Here is a 22974-nt window from a genome sequence, read left to right as displayed (position 1 = left end):
GATTTAGTTTCAGTTTCAGTCTGGGGGCGGCGGCGCCTGGGTTTGTGCAGCGCGGCGGCCCCGGGGCAGAGTGGAGCGAACCCGCCGGGCCCGCGCCGCCCGGTCCGCCCCCGCGAGCCGACATGGGGCCCGCCGGCCGCCTCTCCGCGCTCGAGCTGCTGCTGCTGAGCGCCCTGCTGGGTAAGGGCGGCTGCCGCCTCCCTCCCTTCCCGCCTCGCCGCCGGGACCGCGTGCGAGAAGCTGCCCGCCGTCCCGGGGCCCCGACCCGCACCTCCCGCAGCAACGCTGCGCAGAGGGGGTGGCGTTGGCCCGCGGTCCGGGCCGTGCCGTGCCTGGGCTTCACTGGGGCGGGAAGTGCGAGGGAACTGGAAGGGCTGAGGCTGGGTCCCGGGGGAGCGAGACCGGGAAGCCACGGGGCGGGCGGAAGGTTCTTCCTGGGATTGTTTGTTATAAAAAGCCTTTTCCCAACCCGGAAAAGTTGTTTTCAGTCTGAATGAAAGTGAAGGGTCTGGGCCAGCTCCCCCTGCAATTACAGGGACAGCGGGGACGCGCCCAGAAAAAGGGAGGGTGGAAATAGCTTCTTCCTTCTTCTTAGCTGCTCCCTGCTCATGCCAGTGTCTTATCTGGGGCCAGTGGTGCAGACTTACAAAAAGTTTATGATTCTGGATGCTTGCCAGCCCCACAGAGGTGACACAATTGTGAGCTGAAGTCTGTTCCTCTTTGTGTCTCAGGAACAGAATTACTTGCTAAGAGCTCAAACCTCCAATTAGGGTGACCAGATGAAACGGACAAAATATCAGGACACATGCGGGAAGCAAAAAAACCCCAAAAACCTGCCGGAGCGGCCAAAGCTACAATATTGGGACAAATGGTGTCCCGACCGTGCATCGGTTGGGACGCGGGACAAAGAACTAAAAATCAGGACAGTCCTGATTTTATCAGGACGTCTGGTCACCCTACCTGCAATTGCCTTGACGTGGGCAAACCCAGGCAAAACGTCCCTGGGTCTCAGTGTGGGTGTGTGTCCGTCCACATGGAGTCATTTGCAGAATGAAGGCCTAGGTCAGGGTAGTCAATTATTTTCTGTCAGGGTCCAAGTTTCTTGGCCAAGGTATAGTCAAGGTCCAGACTCCAGAGAAAGTAGTAATAATAGGATTTCAGGGTCTGTTCAAAAGCATCTGGTGGTCTGGATTTGGCCCATTGTCTGCTGATTGACTATCGCAGCCTAGGTTTCTATCATTTACACCTCTGTAAACCCACTGAGGAAAATGGAATTACACAGATATTGTTAAGGGCCTATCTTGGCTCAGAGAATTTTTAGTGCTGGTGATGATGCATGTGGCAGAAAGAATCCATCTGGGGTTTTGCAGGGCTGACCATCAGAAAAATAATAATAATTTGACCTGTAAACTGAGCACATTTAATCTGGAATCACTGAGGCCTGGTCTACACATAAAATGTAGGTTGACCAGGGCTGGATTGCCAATTAGGAACATTAGGCACATGCCTAGGAATGTCGTTCTAGGGATACCTTACCTTTTGGGTGACCAGGCAGCAAATGTGAAAAATTGGGATGGGGTAGGGAGTAATAGGGGCCTATAAGAAAAAGACCCAAAAATCGGGATTGTCCCTATAAAATCAGGACATCTGGTCACCCTACTTACTTCTCTAAAACTGTGTCCAACACAAAGATCAGCTGTAGGCATCAGGGTGCTATAGATGCTGTGCCTAGCGGCGTGTAAGGTGTAAATCTGGCCCTGAGGTGGACCTAGCTATGTTGCTCAAGACTAAAAAATTTCACTCTCTGAGCACAGTAGTTAGGTCACGGGCAGGCAAACTTTTTGGCCTGAGGGCCCCATCGGGTTTCTGAAATTGTATGGAGGACCGGTTAGGGGAGGCTGTGCCTCCCCAAACAGCCGGACACGGCCTGGCTCCCACCCTCATCCAACCCTCCTGCTTCTCGCCCCCTGACAGCCCCCCTGGGACTCCTGCCCCATCCAAACTCCCCTGTTCCCTGACGGCTCCCCGGGGACTCCTGCCCCATACATACACCTCCCTCCCCTCTCTCGGTCCCTTGACCGCCCACCCCTAACTGCCCCCCGCTGCCCCATCCAACCCCCCCCTTCTTCCTAACTGCCCCCCTGAGACCCCTGCCCCATCCAACCACCCCTTTTCTTTGACTGTCCCTGGACCCCTTGCCCCTAACTGCCCCCTACCACCCCATTCAACCCCCCCTCTCCTCCCTGACTGCCCCCCCAGGACGACTGCCCCCCCAGGACCCCTGCCCCATCCACCCCCTCGCTCCCTGTCCCCTGATCACTCCCTGCCGCCCCATCCAACCCCTCCTCTCCTTCCTCACTACCCCCCTGGGACCCCTTTTCCCATTCAACCCCCACTCCCTGCCCTCTGACCACCCCGACCCCTATCCATGCCCCTGACCCCCCCCCCCCCACTGCCCTGCCCTCTATCCAACCCCCCTCTTGCTCCCTGTCCCCTTACTGCACTGCCTGGAGGACCGGTGCCTGGCAGTGTGGCTGCACCAGGACAGGCAGCCGCGCCGCACAGCATAGAGCACTGGGTCAGGCCAGGCTCTGCTGCCTGGCCGTCCAGAGCATTGCGCTGCGCTGGGGAGGGGGGACAGCCTCCCAGGCCAGGAGCTCAGGGGCCGGGCAGGATGGTCCCATGGGCCGTAATTTGCCCACCTCTGAGCTAGGTTGACCTAACTCCTAGTGAAGACATGGCTAGGTTAACGGAAACCTGCTTTCTATATTACCTACATTGATGAGAAAACCCCTTCCGTTGATGTAGGGAGCATCTACACTACAGTACTGCAGCTGTGCTGCTGTCGTGTAGATTTACCCTGAGAGACAACAGGACCCCAGGATGTGAATATTTCAGAGCCACTTTTCAGATCAGAAACACACTTTAAATAATTGCACAGGTTTATAAGATTTTGGGCTTTTTCCAACAGAAGAAATACATTGGTGCTGCAGGAAAGCATCAGAAACACGTGGTAATATCACAGATCTTATGATTAAATATAGTGATGTCTCATAAATGATCAGTATGAGGTAATGTGGTGGTGTTCATTCACATCCAGCCCTCCCCCAATTGCGTTCGGGACAGCAAAAATATCCTTGTTGTTTGCAAATTGGATACAATTAACTTAGGCTTGAATAGAGACTGGGAGTGGCTAAGTCATTATGCAAGGTAACCTATTTCCCCTTGTGCTGGAAATGGCCCACCTTGAGTCTCTAAGGTGCCACAAGTACTCCTTTTCTTATTGTAAGGAGAGTGATCACTTTAGATAAGCTATTACCAGCAGGAGAGTGGGGTGGGAGGAGAGAAAACCTTTTGAAGTGATAAACACCCATTTTTTCATGGTCTGTATGTATAAAAACATCCTCACTGCATTTTCCACTTTTATGCATCCGATGAAGTGAGCTGTAGCTCACGAAAGCTTATGCTCAAATAAATTGGTTAGTCTCTAAGGTGCCACAAGTACTCCTTTTCTTTTTGTGAATACAGACTAACATGGCTCTGCTCTGAAACTTGTTGTGTACTTTACATTTTGTCTGTCAATAACTCTGGGGAAGTGTTGAGCTTCACTGCCTTTTGTTGATAGAAATTCTAGACATATTTGGCATTTCTTAATCAGAGTGGGATGAAAATACTGAATGTGACAGAATTATTCCTGGCTGCTTGATACCAGCATTTCCAGGATGGCCCCACAAAATTGGAGGCAGATGGCAACCTTGCATGGTTTCTTTTAGGAACAGGTGAAAGTTTGTTGTGATCATAGTAGCATTGCAGAGGCTGGCAAACTATACTTCATGCCTTCTATGGCACTGGCTCATTGGCTTTGGTTAGATTTGGTTACTGATAAAATGGTGAATGTTTTGTATTCTGGGTTTTTAATTTTTGTTTTTCAAAGAAAAGTATCAGTCACGAGTTCTGTCTGGTTTACCTACTTTAAAGTAAGATTTGGAATTTTGGCAGGTGCTTAAATAACTAGTAATATTTCTCATGAAATATCGGATAGGTGACATTTTCCTCCCTCTGCCTGGAGAGAGAACTCCTAAGGATAAGGAATATATATCAGGTGCCTCTCAGCCTTTAACACTAATCAAGTAGAAACCTATCTGTACTGAAAATTACCCATTTGAATATCTTTCATCAGATGATAAGAAAAGGGATCATTGCTATCAGAACATTAAGCTAATTTGACCAAAATGGATGTTTTGAAACATGAATTCTGATTCATGATTTGTATGTATTTAATTATTTTCACGTAGGAGACTTGCTTGTGACTTTTTCTGTTTAATTGGGAGTTTGCTGAGTATATAAAACGGGATATAAGAACAAAGTTACTTTTTGTTATGATGTTGTCTTTGCTCTGTTGCTAACTGTTTCAAACCATCCCTTGAGATGTAACCATCCCTTACATTCCCCGGGCTCTCTAAATGCAGGGTCAGGATCTTGGTGTCTGCTTGATTTTCAGCAGTTTTTTTGGGCAATGATGTAGATCTGGATGTGTGTCAGTATCATAAATTATATTGCAGTATCATATTGGTTTCAGTTATTCACTTTGAAAGATAGCAAATTATCTGAATAAGTAAATATTAATTGAAATAAATTGCGGTGGCACCTACATGCCAACCAGGTCAGGGCCCCATTGTGCTAGACCCTGAAGAAACATATAGCAAAGGCCATTCTGTGCCCCAGAGAGCTTACATTTTAAAAGAGCACATAACAGGTAGATGAGGCAAATAAGGGGATCAGGGTGGCGGGCAACAGGGTAACAAAAATAGTAGGGTGGGCACAATTCTTAGCTAATCACGAACTGCAATCGCAGCTCACCAGCTGCCACCTCTATGGCCCCCCATACCATAGTATCTAAGTGCCTCCTCCTTTAAAGGAATTTAAAGCCATACTATATCTGCTTTGTCTTCCCGAGTCTGTCTATTTTTGTCCCCTGCCCTTGCCAGTGTTTGTCCAAAATGGCACTGATGATGAAAGTGGCAAGGTGATAATGCTCTAGAAATGCCAAGTGTACACAGTAGAGGCACACTGGCATTTCTAGAGCAAATAAGGCTCTGTTCCTGCCACTTGTTCATCTACAGAGCTTCGCACGCTCTCAGCACCCCACTGAATACATTTTACTTTGCATGGGTGCAAGAGTCTGTCCATGTGAAACAAGTTGCAGGATCAGGGCTCAAATGAGTATACCAAGAGTGAAATCCTGGCTTTATTGAAGTCTCCCATTGACTTCAGCAGGGCCAGAGTTTCATGCCAAGATCACAGAGGAGAAGTAAATAGATATGTTGAAGAAGTAATGTTTCCACACACTCACACTGCGACATGTGGACACATTGGCTGGTGGATGCACTCAAGAGTTAGGAAACTCTTTTTTATTGTTCCTGGACTATTTTACCTGTCTTTTACCTGACATTTAAAAATCTTACTCTTTTCCTAAACTCATTTGACTTTTGCTATATTTCCTCAGTACTTAGGTTGCGGGAGGGAGGGTTTCCTTTTGTTTCTCCTTCAGTTTGGAGAAGAGGAGATGTGAATGTTCTTAAAATCGACACAGCCTGTATGAAATAGAGAGGTACTTTATTCTGTGTTGATAAGTGGACAGAAGGATAGTGGTGGGCATCTCTCCTGGTAGAGCAAACACACTTTCTTTCCCCTCAATTTAAAGGGGACCTGAAAAAAAAAAATATTTGTCTTCTGCCCTCCTTTTGTTTTTTCATGATAGGTAAGGAAAACCTGATAATTTTTTAAACAAAACATCCAGTTTTTTTGTTTTTTTTTAATTCCGCTTGCTTTTACCTTACAAATATGAGGAACATCTGGTCTTTGATTTTGTTGGATGTTTCCCTGGGTGACTCAGCTCTATTGGGAGTTGTTTCCCTTTTTAACTGTAGGGGCAGGAAAATTGACTCTTTATTAAACAGATATTTTCTTCTAACTGAATTAAATAGGTATTAACAAAACCAAAGAGTTTTAAACAGTCTGAATGAAAATTCCTTTCCCTCTCAATTATTCGGGTTTCATTGCTTCATATCTATGACGAAGTCATCCTATATCAATTCTCCATTGAGTTGTCCAGGATAAACAGGGTAGACAAGACCTGAATTTCTAATGTAAAAAATGTAGGCAAAAACCCCTAAACACCTTTACAGCCTTTCTTTATAGATAAAAAAAATCCTTTTTTCCCCTTTGCTGGATGACGAGAGGGAAAACACCTAATTTGGTTAATATGTCTATTGTCAAACTCACCCAGCCTTTCTGGAGTAAGTTGCTATGCGCCAAATTCTTCTGTGAGCTGCACAAACAGCTCTTTGGCCCCCGTGGTTCACAGCTCTTTGCCACAAAAGCCTCGCTTTGACCACTTGATAGGGGAGTTGCTATCTTGTGCAGTAGCTACACTGCATTTTGGAGTGAGCAGGAGCAAGCCTTGCAGACAGGTTGACAGACTCAGGCTAGCCCCAGCTCATGCCTGTAGCTACAGTTCTTTTAAGCTGTGGCTCAGGCTGGAACTTGGGCCCTAGAGTCTAGGGAGGGGAGTGGGCTTCAGACCCCAAGCCACACTTGAAACGCTGTCTATACAGCTAGTTTTAGGGCACTAGCACAAGTCCCAATAGCCCGATTCTGTCGGCCCAGGCTGGGAGGCTCGCTTTGTTCACACCAAAATATAGTTAGACATATCAAGTGGCCAAAGCAGGGCCTTCGTGGCAAAGAGCTTCAACCACACTGTAAATCAGAATTCATGTTTCAAAACATCCATTTTGGTCAAATTAGCTTAATGTTCTGATAGCAATGATCCCTTTTCTTATCATCTGATGAAAGATATTCAAATGGGTAATTTTCAGTACAGATAGGTTTCTACTTGATTAGTGTTAAAGGCTGAGAGGCACCTGATATATATTCCTTATCCTTAGGAGTTCTCTCTCCAGGCAGAGGGAGGAAAATGTCACCTATCCGATATTTCATGAGAAATATTACTAGTTATTTAAGCACCTGCCAAAATTCCAAATCTTACTTTAAAGTAGGTAAACCAGACAGAACTCGTGACTGATAATTTCTGTTTTTTAAAGAAAAGTAAAAACCCAGAATACAAAACATTCACCATTTTATCCGTAACCAAATCTAACCAAAGCCAGTGCCATAGAAGGCATGAAGTATAGTTTGCCAGCCTCTGCAATGCTACTATGATCACAACAAACTTTCACCTGTTCCTAAAAGAAACCATGCAAGGTTGCCATCTGCCTCCAATTTTGTGGGGCCATCCTGGAAATGCTGGTATCAAGCAGCCAGGAATAATTCTGTCACATTCAGTATTTTCATCCCACTCTGATTAAGAAATGCCAAATATGTCTAGAATTTCTATCAACAAAAGGCAGTGAAGCTCAACACTTCCCCAGAGTTACTGACAGACAAAACGTAAAGTACACAGCAAGGAGATTTTTGCTGTCCCGAACGCAATTGGGGGAGGGCTGGATGTGAATGACCACCCCCACATTACCTCGTACTGATCATTTATGAGACATCACTATATTTAATCATAAGATCTGTGATATCACCACGTGTTTCTGATGCTTTCCTGCAGCACCAATGTATTTCTTCTGTTGGGAAAAAGCCCCAAATCTTATAAACCTGTGCAATTATTTAAAGTGTGTTTCTGATCTGAAAAGGGTCTACTTCAGGCTGAAAATTTTTGGAAGATTTTAGCCAAAATGGTTCAGATGTTTCTGAGAACGAGGCTAGTGTTGGGGGGGGGACGATACATTGTTTTGCCCATATTAAATTCTGGTGACCTTTTCTTTGAACAGTGCTGGTGCCCCATGCTTTTGGAGCAGAGACTTGAAATTTGGCAAGGAAGAGGGGGCCTTTGTGTCAAGGATGTGCCTTTTACATCCTTGTGAAAATCAGATTGAATTTGGACAAGTTATAAGCCTTTGGGAAAAAAAAAATTACAAGTCATACCTGGGCAACCTTAATTTGAGGACTTCCTAACTTTTATGTGCTTGACTTTGCAGTCTTAATGTTCTTTTACCATAGTTTGTGTGTGTAATATTATATATAATAGATACAGAATGACTCAAACAATAGTTTAGATAACTGGGGACTAATTAAATGTATTTTCTTTTTTGGCATAGTATGCACCCGGTCTCAAGATCAAGAGTCTGTGTTTGCGATTGTGGGAGAAGAGTTTACTTTTTCACCAAAATTTAAGGGTGCTATATACGAAGTTACCTGGATGAAAAGAAAAAATAAAGTGGCTGAATGGGAAAGTGGTGGGTTGCCTACGTATTTTTCTAGCTTTGGAGAGAGAGGACAGCTTGACACATCTTCTGGCAATTTGACCATCAAAAAGTTAAACCTTCATGATGCTGCAGAGTATGAGGCACAGGTTCTAGCTGTTGACGATAACCAGCTCCAGTATACAAAATTTGTATTTGAAGTATTGGGTAAGTAGTGGATAAGCAGTAAAAACAATTTGCAGCTGTTGTCTCCTTAAAAAGTGAAAAGTAGTTAACTTTAAACTATCACAATGCGAAGGAAAGATAAGAATAGTAAGAGGCCAATGTAGCTCCAGCAGGAGCTCTTTAATGACCTGAAAAATCCAAAAAAGAATACTACAAGAAGAAGAAACTGACAAACCGCTAAGGAGGAGTACTAAAGAATAGTATAAGCATGTAGGGACAAAATTAGAAAGGATAAGACACAAAATGAATTATACCTAACAAGGGACAAAAAGGCAATAAGAGGTTCTTGAAATACACTTTCGTTCATCTTTCTCTTGCTCCTAATGTAGGTCCTTAAACTCCTGGGGGAATTCTGCACCAAAAAATTAAATTCTTCATTTTAATTGTCCAAATAACAAAATATAGTCACGCCAGTTTCAATTGTGGTGTTAATTTTATTTCAAGATACCTGTCTGCAAGTATGTTTGTAACGATACAGACAAAAAAGATTCAAATGTGTTTTGACAAATAGATTCCTTCATCGGCATAGTAATACAGAACTTTGAGTAATAATACATTTTAAACTACAATACATAAACTTATTTCCCTCACCCCTCAGAAGCAGTGCAAGGCCTGGGGGAGTCAGGTGTGACAGAGGAGTTGAGGGAAGTAATTGTTGGGAAGGAGCCTGGGTATGAACTTGGAGGGTCGTTGGGTGTGAGTGTGAGAAGTATGGAACATGGTTTTTTTGTGGGGGAAGGGGGAAATTGTTAGGGAGCCTCTCCCATACAGACCCTGGCTGACCCCTAACCACTCATTCAGTGAGACATATCTGCCCCCCGTCCCCATGTGTCATTGCACCTTCCTGTTCCCATGTTTCCCTGTACCTGCACTCAGCCACACACCTCCCCCCATGTGGCCCTTCAGTAACCCCATATGCCCCACGCTGTCTGTCCCCCCCATCCCATGCCTCCTGACCTGGCCCCATGGGCAGGGCGCTGTGAGGAGTGCAGCCTCTTCTCTTCACTATCCACAGCTGGGGCTGTTCCTGCTGGCAAGTGGCTGCTCTCTGCTCTGGCCCCCCAGAAACCCCTGGTGGGCGAAAGGCATAACTGCAGCACCTCTCCAGCAGAATGTATGTTATGCTCATACAAAGCGCACGGGATCTTTTTATAGGGGAGAAGGCAACACGCTGCGTTTATTGAAAACACACACACACACACGTCCTGCAGATGGTCTTTATAGTTACCAGTCTGTTGTAGCTTGAGTTAATCTAATGGCCAGTTAGATTGAGCACGAGTGAGGAGCTGGGCTCTGTCGGTCCCGATCCGATGCTCCGAGGCTTTGCAGGACTGAACCGAGAGTTCTATGGCAAAACACCCCAGCTTTATACTTGTAAATTTCCACTTTAGCCTATGGATTTTGCAGTGTTATTCTGTAATCGTTAGTCCTTAAATGGTGTTAATCTTGGGGTTTTCCTCTGTTATCATTTGATGGTTATTGGGCTTCCCATCGTTATCTCCTATTTGTTGTCTCGCCTTCGGGGGTGCCTGCCTCACCTCTGAGGTCGTCAGTGGTGCTAACATGTTTAGCATCAGAGACGATGGATGTTTTCTGATTGTCTCCTTGTGTTTCCAAGTCTTTCACTTTTTCTTGACCATCTGGACATTTGTGATGGCTTTCACACTCATCCTTAACCATGCACACATCCTTTACTCACAAACAATTTTACAGAGACTTTCAGGCAGGATAACATTTTGGAAAGGATTATATGGTTACTAAAGGGATTACAAAAGAACCTTACACAATTTAGTTTGCAGTCCATACAAGAAGCAAGACCTTATAGCAAATACTGTAATGAAATCTTATCCTGAAACAAAAGGTGACCATAATCAGCCATAAGGACTATTCTGGGGGGAAATGCCAAAGAAACCCACCAGAGTGGCATTAAAAAAGGAGAACTACACAAAAATGAGGAAGCTAGTTAGAAGGAAATTAAAAAGGAAAAAATCACAAGGCGTGAAATGCCTGCAAACATGGAGACTATTTAAAAACACCCTTAAAGAGATTCAAACTAAATGTATACCCCAAATAAAAAAAAAAAATTGTAAGAGGACCAAAAAATGCCACTATGGTTAAACAGTAAAAGAGGCAGTTAGAGGCTAAAAGGCATTCTTTAAGAATTGGAATTCAAATCCTAGTGAGGAAAATAGAAAGTTTAATAAACTCTGGCAAGTCAAATGTAAAATAATAAGGCAGTGTAGAAAGAATTAAGAACACCTAGCTCAAGACACAAACTAAGAACAAAAAATTTAAGTACCTCAGAAGCAGGAAGCCTGCCAAATAGTCAGTGGAGCCACTGGAGGATCGAGGTGCTAAAGGAGCATTCAAAGACGACAAGGACACTGCAGAGAAGCTAAATGAATTCTTTGCCTCAGTATTCACTGCGGAGGATGAGAGGGAGATTCCCACACGAGCCATTCTTTTAAGGTGTCAAATCTGAGGAACTGTTCCAGACTGAGGTGTCAAAAGAGGTGGTTTTGGAACAAATTGATAAATTAAACCATAGTAAGTTACCAGAATCAGATGGTGTTCACCTGTCATGGAATGCATCACTTACCACCGGACTGGCACTTCCTCCAGGTTTCTCTGGAGATTAGTTTGAGATCGACGCCCCTGTCCATTGTCCTGCACCCCGTCACTCCTTCTCCGCAGTCCTCCTGCAACCCCCTTGCAGCATCAGGAACTGCAGCCTCCTCTTCGTGGCTCGGCCCTCTGGCCGTGTCACTATCCATGTTCCCCCCTTCTAGGGGAGGTTCAGCTCCTCAGTAGTCTAGCCACTTCCCCAGTGGCAACTGCAGTCACTTATCCTGCCACTTCCCCAGTGGCAAGTGAGGGGCACCCATACCCAACCACTACTCCAGATGCCAGTCCAGTGACCCTGTCAATTGCAGCCTCCTGCTACACCCCTTTGACTCTACTATTGCTGCATTTCCCTGAGCCATTTCCCTGCAGCCACAGCACCCGCCTCAGTTGCAGCAGCCCATCTGGAGTTCCTTCTCTTCTCCCCAGGTTCCTGCCTGCATTACTCTGGTCCAAGGTGCTACAGGGTTGCAGCCTACTCCAGGGACAATTTTCCCTCCTTGAGCTCCAGGCAGCTACTGATTCTGCTCTGCCCTGAAGCTCTTCTTATATGGGGCTGCTGGGCCCCGATTGGCCGCTCCTCACAGCCCTTCTCCTATTAGCTGCTTTTCACGCAGCCTCTCTACATCTCTATTAACCCTTTCCTGCCCAGTGTAGGGCAGACGCCCATCACATCACCCAAGAGTTCTGAAGGAATTCAAATATGAAATTGCAGAACTACTAACTGTAGTATGTAATCTATTGCTTAAATCATTCTCTGTACCAGATGACTAGAGGGAAGCTAATGTAATGGTTATTTTTAAAAAAGGCTCCAGAGGTAATCATGGCAATTACAGGCCAGTAAGCTTAACTTCAGAACCAGGCAAATTGGTTGAAACTATAGTAAAGAACAAAATTATCAGTCACACAAATGAACACGATATGTTGGGGAAGAGTCAACATGGCTTTTGTAAAGGGGAATCATGCCTCACCAATCTATTGGAATTCTCTGAGGGTGTCAGCAAGCTGATGGACAAGAGTGATCCAGTCAATATAGTGTACTTGGATTTTCAGAAAGCCTTTGAGAAGGTCCCTCACCAAAGGCTTTTAAGCAAACTGAGCTGTCATGGGATAAGAGGGAAGGTTCTCTCATGAAGGTCCACACTTCTGGAAAGACGTGGACAAAGTGGAGGGAGTCCACAGGATAGCAACAAAAATTATAAAAGGTTTAGAAAACCTGATCTATGAAGAAAGATTAAAATGACTGTATGCTTAGTTTTAAGAAAAGACTGAGGGGAGCCCTGATAAGTCATCAAATATGTTAAGGGCTATTATAAAGAGGATGATGTTCAATTGTTTTCCATGTCTGCTCAAGATGGGACAAGAAGCAGTGGCCTTAATCTGCAGCAAGGGAGATTTAGGTTAGATATTAGGAAAAACTTTGTAATTATAAGGGTGGATAAGATTTGGAATAGGCTTCCAAGGGAGGTTGTGGAATCCCCATCACTGGAGATTTTACAGAACAGGTTGGGCCAACACCTGTCAGAGAGAGTCTAGGTTTACCTGGTCCTGCCTCAGAGCTGGAAACTGGACTTGATAATTTCTTGAAGTCCCTTCCAGCCCTATATTTCTGTGATTCGATAAGAAATAGAGGGGCAACAATATTACTGGTTTGTCAAGCGAAAGAGAATTGCTCAAATATCTGAAGAAGGGAGGGTGTGCTAATCAAAGTAGCAGACTGGGAGTCAGAACTCAAGAGATTCAATTTCCAGCTTTGCCATTAACTCACTGTGCCATCTCGACAAGTCACTGAGGCCCAAGTTTCCAAAAACAGCGTCTCATTTTATGTGCCTTAATTTTTGGGTGCCTATTTCTAGACTCCTTGGGTCTGACTTTTAGAGGTCCTAAGGAACCACAGCTCCCATTGACTTCATCAGGAGCTGTAAGTGCTCAGCACTGCTGAAAATCAAGCCCAAGGAGTCTAGAAATGGACATTGGAAAATGGAGACAAACAAATTCAAGGCCTCTTTTGGAAATTTAACCTTTAATCTCTCTGTTCTTCAGTTTTCCCCTGTGTAAAAAGGAGTTTAACACCTATCTCAGAGAGTGGTTTTGAGAATTGATGTTTGTAAATCTCCATGAAGATGAAGGATCCACACAAAGTATTATTATTTGTAGCGTAAGGAGGTTTAAGACCAACAGGGACCATTAGATCTCTAGTCTGACCTCCTTATGTCACAGGCCAGAGAATTTCACCCAGTTACCCCTGTATTGAACCCAATAACTTGTGTTTGACTAAAGCATAGCTCCCTGAAAGGCATCCAGTCTTGATCTGAAGATATCAAAGACACACGGTCCACCACTCCCCTTGGTAATTTGTTCCTAAATTAGTCACCCATTGTCTTGTAATATGACAACGGAAGTCTGAAAAGCTTAAAAATGGAGAAGAAAAAAATCAAGAAAACTTATCAGTAGCAAAAACACTTTAAGAATCCAAACTCATGGAAAAGGTGAAAGTGTCACTCTATTATCTCCAGCAGATTCATGTCTTTATGTTGTAATGAAGTACAGCAATGGGTCTAGGGAACGAAATTCACTTTGAAGAAAACAAGCTCCTCACCTTTTGTTCGTTATTTAGTTGCAAGGTGGTTAGTTCAGCTGTTCAGCTAGTAAGCGTGGGCCATATACAAGGCATGGCATTTTCTGAACAAAAAATAATATTTCACTGGTATTTCATAGAATCATAGAATATCAGGGTTGGAAGGGACCCCTGAAGGTCATCTAGTCCAACCCCCTGCTCGAAGCAGGACCAATTCCCAGTTAAATCATCCCAGCCAGGGCTTTGTCAAGCCTGACCTTAAAAACCTCTAAGGAAGGAGATTCTACCACCTCCCTAGGTAACGCATTCCAGTGTTTCACCGCCCTCTTAGTGAAAAAGTTTTTCCTAATATCCAATCTAAACCTCCCCCACTGCAACTTGAGACCATTACTCCTCGTTCTGTCATCTGCTACCATTGAGAACAGTCTAGAGCCATCCTCTTTGGAACCCCCTTTCAGGTAGTTGAAAGCAGCTATCAAATCCCCCCTCATTCTTCTCTTCTGCAGGCTAAACAATCCCAGCTCCCTCAGCCTCTCCTCATAACTCATGTGTTCTAGACCCCTAATCATTTTTGTTGCCCTTCACTGGACTCTCTCCAATTTTTCCACATCCTTCTTGTAGTGTGGGGCCCAAAACTGGACACAGTACTCCAGATGAGGCCTCACCAATGTCGAATAGAGGGGAACGATCACGTCCCTCGATCTGCTCGCTATGCCCCTACTTATACGTCCCAAAATGCCATTGGCCTTCTTGGCAACAAGGGCACACTGCTGACTCATATCCAGCTTCTCGTCCACTGTCACCCCTAGGTCCTTTTCCGCAGAACTGCTGCCTAGCCATTCGGTCCCTAGTCTGTAGCGGTGCATTGGGTTCTTCCGTCCTAAGTGCAGGACCCTGCACTTATCCTTATTGAACCTCATCAGATTTCTTTTGGCCCAATCCTCCAATTTGTCTAGGTCCTTCTGTATCCTATCCCTCCCCTCCAGCGTATCTACCACTCCTCCCAGTTTAGTATCATCCGCAAATTTGCTGAGAGTGCAATCCACACCATCCTCCAGATCATTTATGAAGATATTGAACAAAACCGGCCCCAGGACCGACCCTTGGGGCACTCCACTTGATACCGGCTGCCAACTAGACATGGAGCCATTGATCACTACCCGTTGAGCCCGACAATCTAGCCAACTTTCTACCCACCTTATAGTGCATTCATCCAGCCCATACTTCCTTAACTTGCTGACAAGAATACTGGGGGAGACCGTGTCAAAAGCTTTGCTAAAGTCAAGAAACAATACATCCACTGCTTTCCCTTCATCCACAGAACCAGTAATCTCATCATAAAAGGCGATTAGATTAGTCAGGCATGACCTTCCCTTGGTGAATCCATGCTGACTGTTCCTGATCACCTTCCTCTCATGCAAGTGCTTCAGGATTGATTCTTTGAGGACCTGCTCCATGATTTTTCCAGGGACTGAGGTGAGGCTGACTGGCCTGTAGTTCCCAGGATCCTCCTTCTTCCCTTTTTTAAAGATTGGCACTACATTAGCCTTTTTCCAGTCATCCGGGACTTCCCCGGTTCGCCACGAGTTTTCAAAGATAATGGCCAATGGCTCTGCAATCACAGCCGCCAATTCCTTCAGCACTCTCGTATGCAACTCGTCCGGCCCCATGGACTTGTGCACATCCAGCTTTTCTAAATAGTCCCTAACCACCTCTATCTCCACAGAGGGCTGGCCATCTCTTCCCCATTTTGTGATGCCCAGCGCAGCAGCCTGGGAGCTGACCTTGTTAGTGAAGACAGAGGCAAAAAAAGCATTGAGTACATTAGCTTTTTCCACATCCTCTGTCACTAGGTTGCCTCCCTCATTCAGTAAGGGGCCCACACTTTCCTTGACTTTCTTCTTGTTGCCAACATACCTGAAGAAACTCTTCTTGTTACTCTTGACATCTCTCGCTAGCTGCAGCTCCAGGTGCGATTTGGCCCTCCTGATTTCATTCCTACATGCCCGAGCAATATTTTTATACTCTTCCCTGGTCATATGTCCAACCTTACACTTCTTGTAAGCTTCTTTTTTATGTTTAAGATCCGCTAGGATTTCACCGTTAAGCCAAGCTGGTTGCCTGCCATATTTACTATTCTTTCGACTCATCGGGATGGTTTGTCCCTGTAACCTCAATAGGGATTCTTTGAAATACAGCCAGCTCTCCTGGACTCCTTTCCCCTTCAAGTTAGTCCCCCAGGGGATCCTGGCCATCCGTTCCCTGAGGGAGTCGAAGTCTGCTTTCCTGAAGTCCAGGGTCCGTATCCTGCTGCTTACCTTTCTTCCCTGCGTCAGGATCCTGAACTCAACCAACTCATGGTCACTGCCTCCCAGATTCCCATCCACTTTTGCTTCCCCCACTAATTCTTCCCGGTTTGTGAGCAGCAGGTCAAGAAAAGCGCCCCCCCTAGTTGGCTCCTCTAGCACTTGCACCAGGAAATTGTCCCCTACGCTTTCCAAAAACTTCCTGGATTGTCTATGCACCGCTGTATTGCTCTCCCAGCAGATATCAGGAAAATTAAAGTCACCCATGAGAATCAGGGCATGCGATCTAGATTTGTGATACAGTTAAGTAAGATTAAGGACCAACCGAAAAGCAGCCCTCATGAACCCTGCTGGCTTATGTAGCCATGGCAGTTGCTTCTGATTCAGAGGGAGAGGTACTCCTATGTTAACATAGGGGATAACATAAGAAGATTCAGGGTATGTCTACACTACCCGTCTAGTCTAGATGTGATAAATCAATCCCCGAGCGCTCTCCCATCGACTCCTGTACTCCAGCGCCGCGAGAGGCACAGGCAGAGTTGACGGGGGAGCGGCAGCAGTCGACTCACCATGGTGGAGACACCACCGTTAAGTCGATCTAAGTACCTCGACTTCAGCTACTTTGTTCACATAGCTGAAGTTGCGTAACTTAGATTGATCCCCCCCCAGTGTAGACCAGGGCTCAGTGGGACAAATTCAGAGGCTATGTGGTGTAAGATATAGAGTGTAACTGAGCCTGGGGGAGTCTAAAGTAGTATACCTTGCAGACTCGGGCTGGAAGACAAATACAGCAGGAAAAACAACTAACAGGAGGGTATCAGAAAGTGTATGTAAATGTAACCCCTCTCCCTCACCACACACTTTAACTTATGTCATGTCCACTCCTTCCACAAGCTCATAAATTACATACACCCTTTTAGCCCTCCTTTCACCCATTTCCTGGTGTGTAACTTGTACCACTTTCTACAGCATCTCTGAATTTGACCCATAAGCTTTACATTTCTCGTTTTCCCATCTGTCTCTTATCTATAGCTCTGTCATAATTTTTGTTGTAAAAAATAATCTGTTTCAAGTTGCTGGCTGCTGGGCCCAGAAAAGTTACTTACGACCTTTGTATCAGGTGTGTCAAGTTTCATAATCAGGCAGTCTTGACTGAGACACCCTGTCACTGGTGCTGGGGAAAGGTGTGACCAAAAGTGAAAGCACTTCCTCTTGTGTTCAACTTGCCAAGAAATCTGTTTCTGTGATAGCTGATTTCTCACTTACTCCATTTGTGCAGTCTGCAGCTAGGACATCCTTGCAACAGGCAGTGTTTTGAGCACCACTGGTCATAAAGTGATCCACCCTGCTTTCTTTATGGTAGCTGTCTGGAAAGTGATGGAACGGCCATTGGTGTTTTGTTTGTTTGTTTGTTTATTTTTTGGTGGGTTATTTTTAAAGTCCTGAGTGATTTTGGCTCTGACTGTATTCAAGATCACTTCCCTGAGGCATCTACTAGTGGGTATTTGCACTCACATACACAACCTGCTTTTTTCAGTGCCACCGTTGTGACTTAGATTGGTGGTGATCACACCTTTGCTGTTGTAGTGAACCCTTATGCTGTGGGCAAGAGACAAACTAAGCCAGTTTGTATCTCAGAGACTCAGGTGAAAATCTGTAGCAACTAAGTAGAAGTGACTGGAATTGCTCTGAATTTCCAGTTATGTGACTGAGACAGAAGTTGGCCTGATTTAATAAATAAATCATACACACATGCACCTGAAGAGCTTGGTTCATCAAGTCTGCTTGAAATAAAGAGAAGCTTTTCCAGATGCCAGTAGCAGTCGATCCCTTATTCTTTTTGTGGACCCAGTCACCAGAGAGCGGCAGAACAGCACCCACACACTTTTGTACCTGCCGTTCTCAACTACATGCTTAAAATGGTGGATGCCACATTTTGTGTTTTGTTCTGATGGTGCTACTCCAGGATTTTAAAAAAAATGCTTATAAAAATAGTATTCGATCATTAGCATCCCAAAACTGCAGAGTCAGCAGAGGCCTTTTCTCATTATTTGTTAGTAAAATACTTAGCATGCTTTGGGCCTGGAGGCCCATATCCTACAAGTTCCGTGCAGGTGGTTCTCTGTAGCTTTGCAAAGCTCATTGACTTTAGTGTCTGCTGTGCAGATGCAGGGGTCCACCTCCAAGGATCAACTTACAGAATTGAGGCCAGTAGAGGTAATAATTTATAATAATAGTACTTTCTATTGTAAGATGTCTTGGACCGATACTGTATTACCATTACTATAGAATGTTGTCGTACCTTTTCGTAAGGGAAAGCAGCACCATAGGGCAGAGAAGCAGAGTCTCACCGTAGGCCTTTAAAGAGTGGAGGCCTCCCTACAAAAGAATTCCTATGGAAATAATTGGGAATGCTGTACAGTACAGGAGACTGCACTTTCCACAGAATGGAAACACTCGTAGGATTGGTCCTATTGTGAACTAAAAATAGCGACATCTGCACTTGAACCTGCTACCTTGAAAGCTTTTGTCCTGTTAAAAGAGCTGGGCCCCCAATATAGTCTAAACATTTAAGTTTGTTGTGTGTGTTACAGAACTGTAAGTATTATTGCTGCTTGGCAACTGAACCAAATATCCCCTATACAGCTGGACTGTGTTTTAAACTTTACACCCACAAACAGCTAGAAAAAGCGCTCTTGAAATGCAAAACAATGTGAAGTCAAACTAATGTAGATTTTTTTTTTTTCATCCAGATCCTCCTCCACCATCGGTATTAAATTGCAGTGTCACTAATGGTCAGATTAGAATATCGTGTGCGATACATTTCTCAAAGGATGTGCACTACAGTTGGTATCGGGATGACATAAAAATTATTCATGCTAATAATCCTGTTCTCGAACTTAAAGAAAACGCAAACCCTTCAGAGAAAGTTTTCTGCATCAGAGAAATCTCCAAAACAAAAATCAACGACTCAATCTCTCTGAGTGCGTGCTTCTCGGAGAGTAAGTATGTGCGTAAAAAGGTCTTTGTAACAGTGAGAGGGGACCAGGGACCGAGCTGGGAAATGAGATGTTCATTTGGACTGCAGTGTTCCTCTTGATGTCTCAGGAAATTATGCATAGAGCATAAAAGGGAACAAAATGCAAAAGTCACTATAGCAGAGTCTGTATGGTGTTAAAAGTGACTTTAGAGCTGGTGAAAGGTTCTAGATTGATAGTTATCCCATTGCACAGAACATACAATGCAGGGATAGCAGTAGTGTAAACTGTCAGCTGCTACTTGGAACGAACTACTAAGGGAGAAGAGTGAGTTCAGTCTCCGTGGACAGAGTAAACCTTGGCCTCTCTGCTGAACCTGTCAATAAGGGGCTTTATCAATGTCAGTTATGATGGTGGAACCTGTCCTGTAAAAACTGGACTGATTCTATCAAATCATTTCACATAACCTGCCAAGCAATCATCAGAGGCTAATGATTTCAATCACTACTGACCTGATCTGGATTCGCAGTGGTGTTTTAGAAAATTGGGGACGGAAATATTTTCTCTCGTCACTGCATCGGCAAATTCTGTGTTTTAATTAACTTGTGAAACTCAGGGCCACAGAATGTCACATGGGGTTTGTCTACACTACAGAGGCACAGGTATGGTGCTGTGGCTATGCTGTTGTCCCGTTGCTGTAGTAAACGGGACAACAGCAATGGGAGAATTCTTCTATTGGCCTAGCGGTGTTTACACTGGGGCTAAGGTCAGCTTAACTACATCTCTCAGGGGTGTTGACTAGGCCTGAGGCCAGGTTTAGACATTTATAGGAATAAAAAGAATATCTACAGTTCTATTTCATAGAGTAAAACATGTATATAGAATATAACCACTCCTGCTTTAGGGACATAAGCCAATTACTAACTGACAGGAGTTAGGAAGAAACTTCTGCTCTGGGCAGGTTATTCCATGGCTGTCCAGCATGCTGTTTTTTTGCCCCTTTCTCTGAAGTATCAGGAACAAGCTATTGGTAAAGAGAGCAGGCTGGACAGTGCACTGTGATCTGGCATGGCAATTCCTACATTAAAAAATAGAAACTTTTGTTAACTTTCTAAAGATAAGAAGCTATTTAAATATCTTAAGCATAATGTAACATACCATCATGTTGGGGAGGGATAGCTCAGTGGTTTGAGCATTGGCCTGCTAAACCCAGGGTTGTGAGTTCAACCCTTGAGGAGGCCATTTAGAGATCTGGGACAAAAATGGGAGATTGGTCCTGCTTTGAGCAGGGGGTTGGACTAGATGACCTCCTGAGGTCCCTTCCAACCCTGAGATTCTATGATCATTGGGCCAAAGTCATCCCTGATGTAATTCCACTGGAGCTAGTGGGGGTGACACCGGTAACTGAATTTGGCCCAATAAAGTTTTCAAATTATTCCTTTTTTAAAAAAGTTTTACATTTGTATGTGCCTTTTAAACACTCTTTCTCTATAGACTTTTGACTTGAATGAGGTTGTTTACAGCACATTGAAATGTCTTCTATTAGCAATTTGTTCTTTTTTTTTTTTCTTTAAGGTCCCAACGTTCTTTCAAGAGGTAGAAATGGTTTAATAGCAATTTTTGTTGTTATTATTCTTCTCCTTCTATTCATGGGAGCACTCTTCTTTCTATGGAGAAGAGGTATGTAGCACTTCATTTGTTTGCATATGCTGTGTGATTTTGCTGCACTCTAAGTTTCAGTAGGATGAACATATGCTTACCTGCATTAAAATGCATTTTAGTTATGTAATCAATAAGCCCAGCTTATATAATCTCTATAGGGCTGGAGGACTTGAGAACAAATTTACTTTAAATTCCTTAGGACTAGATCCTGGGCTCTGTACGCATCCCACAACAGGCATACCCTGACAGAGAGGTGTGTGAGTAGGTGCAGTTCTTCTGGAGCTGCTGCTTTACCAGAATCTGTGGCCACTCTGTGTCCTGTCTGCATGTGTGTCTGGGGAGTCAGCCTGTAGATCAGAGATGGGCAAACTACAGCCCGCGGGACCATCCTGCCCAGCCCCTCAGCTCCTGGTCAGGGAGGCTAGCCCCCGGCCCTCCCCCACTATCCCCCGTCCCTGCAGCCGTGCTGCCACCCGGGCAGCAGGGCTGTGAGCTCCTGCTGCTCTGAGCGGCATGGTAAGGGGGTGGCGCGCACGTGCGTGGCAGTGTGGGGGTTGGGTAGAGGGTCCTGGGGGGCAGTCAGGGGGCAGGGAGCAGTTGGATGGGGTGGAGGTTCTGGGGCGGTCAGGGGTTGGGGAACGGGCGGGGGGTGGGGGTTGGATAGGGCGTGGGAGTCCCGGGGGGCCTGTCGGGCGGTTTGGGGAGTGGATAGGGGCCGGAGAGCAGTCAGGGGATAGGGAGCGGGGGTTGAATAGGGGGTGGGATCCGGGGGGGTGGTCAGGGGACAAGGAGCAGGGGGGGTTGGATGGGTCAGGAGTTCTGAGGGGGGCAGTCAGGGGGTGGGAAGTGGGAGGGGGCAGATGGGGGTGGGGACCAGGTTGTTTGGGGAGGCACAGCCTTCCCAACCTAGCCCTCCATACAGTTTTGCACCCCGATGTGGCCTTCGGGCTAAAAAGTTTGCCCGCCCCTGCTGTAGATCCAGTTAGTTGTTATGCCTCTGACTTCCGTCGTCCCTACAGGTGTTCGTGTGTGGAACCTGACATGCAGGGGGTTGAATGCCCCCTTTTGGTAGAGGCTCCCTGAATCCTGTGCAGAGAGACTATACTGGTTTTGCTGCCAGTTAAATATTACATGTCTGTAGTGGGAAGGGAAGGACTTTGACATTAGCAACATCCCCTCTCCTCCCCTCCCCCCCCCCCCTTCTGTGAACTACTTTTCAGTTAATACTATGGGCTGAATACTGGCTTGGAAAAGAAATGCCTAACCCCCCACCGCGCCCCTCAGAAGCAAGCACAGACATAGCTCCAATCCTAGAGGTGCTCTGTGTGTAGAGTGCTCATTGACTTCAGCAGGACTTCAGCATGCAGAGGAGCTCCAGTGCTGAGCTCATTGGCTGCAAAAGCAGCACAGACTGCTGTTCTCATTCTGCCTCTCAACAGGGACACTCTCCATGCAGCTTACTCTTAGGAGGAATCAAATGATCCGTGTGTGTTTGGAGCAGGAGCTCTATGTATGGATCTACAAATATGTAGATATTTATTGCTTATGGACCATATGCTCTCTCTTGGTCACTGCCCATTTTGGGCCCTTTCTCATAACGAAAGTGGAAGCTCCTTGGAGATGTCTCTACTTTGCTAGCTGGAGCCAGAATTAAGGCAGTTATCATTTGCTCTGCTGCTTCCGGTCAATTATATTTTGTCTGGTGTGCACTTACTGAGCCAGAATTTACCCTACTGTATGTGTCTGTCTCATTTACAGCCTATTCTCTGCACCCCCCCCAACCCCCCACCATTAGATTGTGAGCTCTTTGGGGCAGGGACTGTCTTGTTGTTCTGTGTTTGTGTAACACCGAGAACAATGGTGTCCTGCTCCATGACTAGGGCTTCTAGGCACTACAATAATGCGAAGAATAATAACAAATAACACATCAGCTTTCTTTCTTTCTTTTTTTTTCCCCTTAAGGTTTGCTTTCCAACGTTCTCCATCAGATACCCACAAATCACTCAGGTAAACATTACGCTAACCTTATAGGCTCATTATACACTGTGTGCAGCTCTTCATAATTGAGGCTTCACAACAGCGTTCTTGCTGGGAACAGAATGTGTTGACGCACTGTTGGGGGTTTGTTTATGGGCCCTTGGGCTCTTGTGTTCCTGTTATGAAGAGCATGGAGAGTGACGGTAAGAGATTCCGGAGACATAGACTTATAGTTCGAGAACTTTTATTTCCCCTGTTGAGCCCATCAAAGCGTTTCATCTTGGGAGGACAGGACTTTGGCTGGCAGGAACCCTACTCTTTGGTTGATGCTATTGATGTGTGATCTGTGGCTGATA

At 45.3% G+C, this 22974-nt stretch overlaps 1 protein-coding gene across 2 annotated transcripts in view; it reads left to right on the top strand.

The window, feature by feature from the left end:
* CD58 (CD58 molecule) overlaps window positions 1-22974 on the top strand; it is a 45464-nt gene continuing 22490 nt past the window's right edge. For both annotated transcript variants that reach the window (XM_073309267.2, XM_073309260.2), the window contains exons 1-5: window positions 1-180; window positions 8166-8477; window positions 18755-19003; window positions 20555-20659; window positions 22604-22648. In XM_073309267.2, coding sequence (XP_073165368.2) covers window positions 123-180; window positions 8166-8477; window positions 18755-19003; window positions 20555-20659; window positions 22604-22648 — 769 coding nt within the window. In that variant the 5' untranslated portion in view covers window positions 1-122. The remainder of the gene's footprint in view (window positions 181-8165; window positions 8478-18754; window positions 19004-20554; window positions 20660-22603; window positions 22649-22974) is intronic.

This window comes from Lepidochelys kempii, chromosome 1, assembly GCF_965140285.1.
Source record: "Lepidochelys kempii isolate rLepKem1 chromosome 1, rLepKem1.hap1, whole genome shotgun sequence".
Taxonomy (NCBI): Eukaryota; Metazoa; Chordata; order Testudines; family Cheloniidae; genus Lepidochelys; species Lepidochelys kempii.
This window is presented reverse-complemented; position numbering and strand designations above follow the sequence as displayed.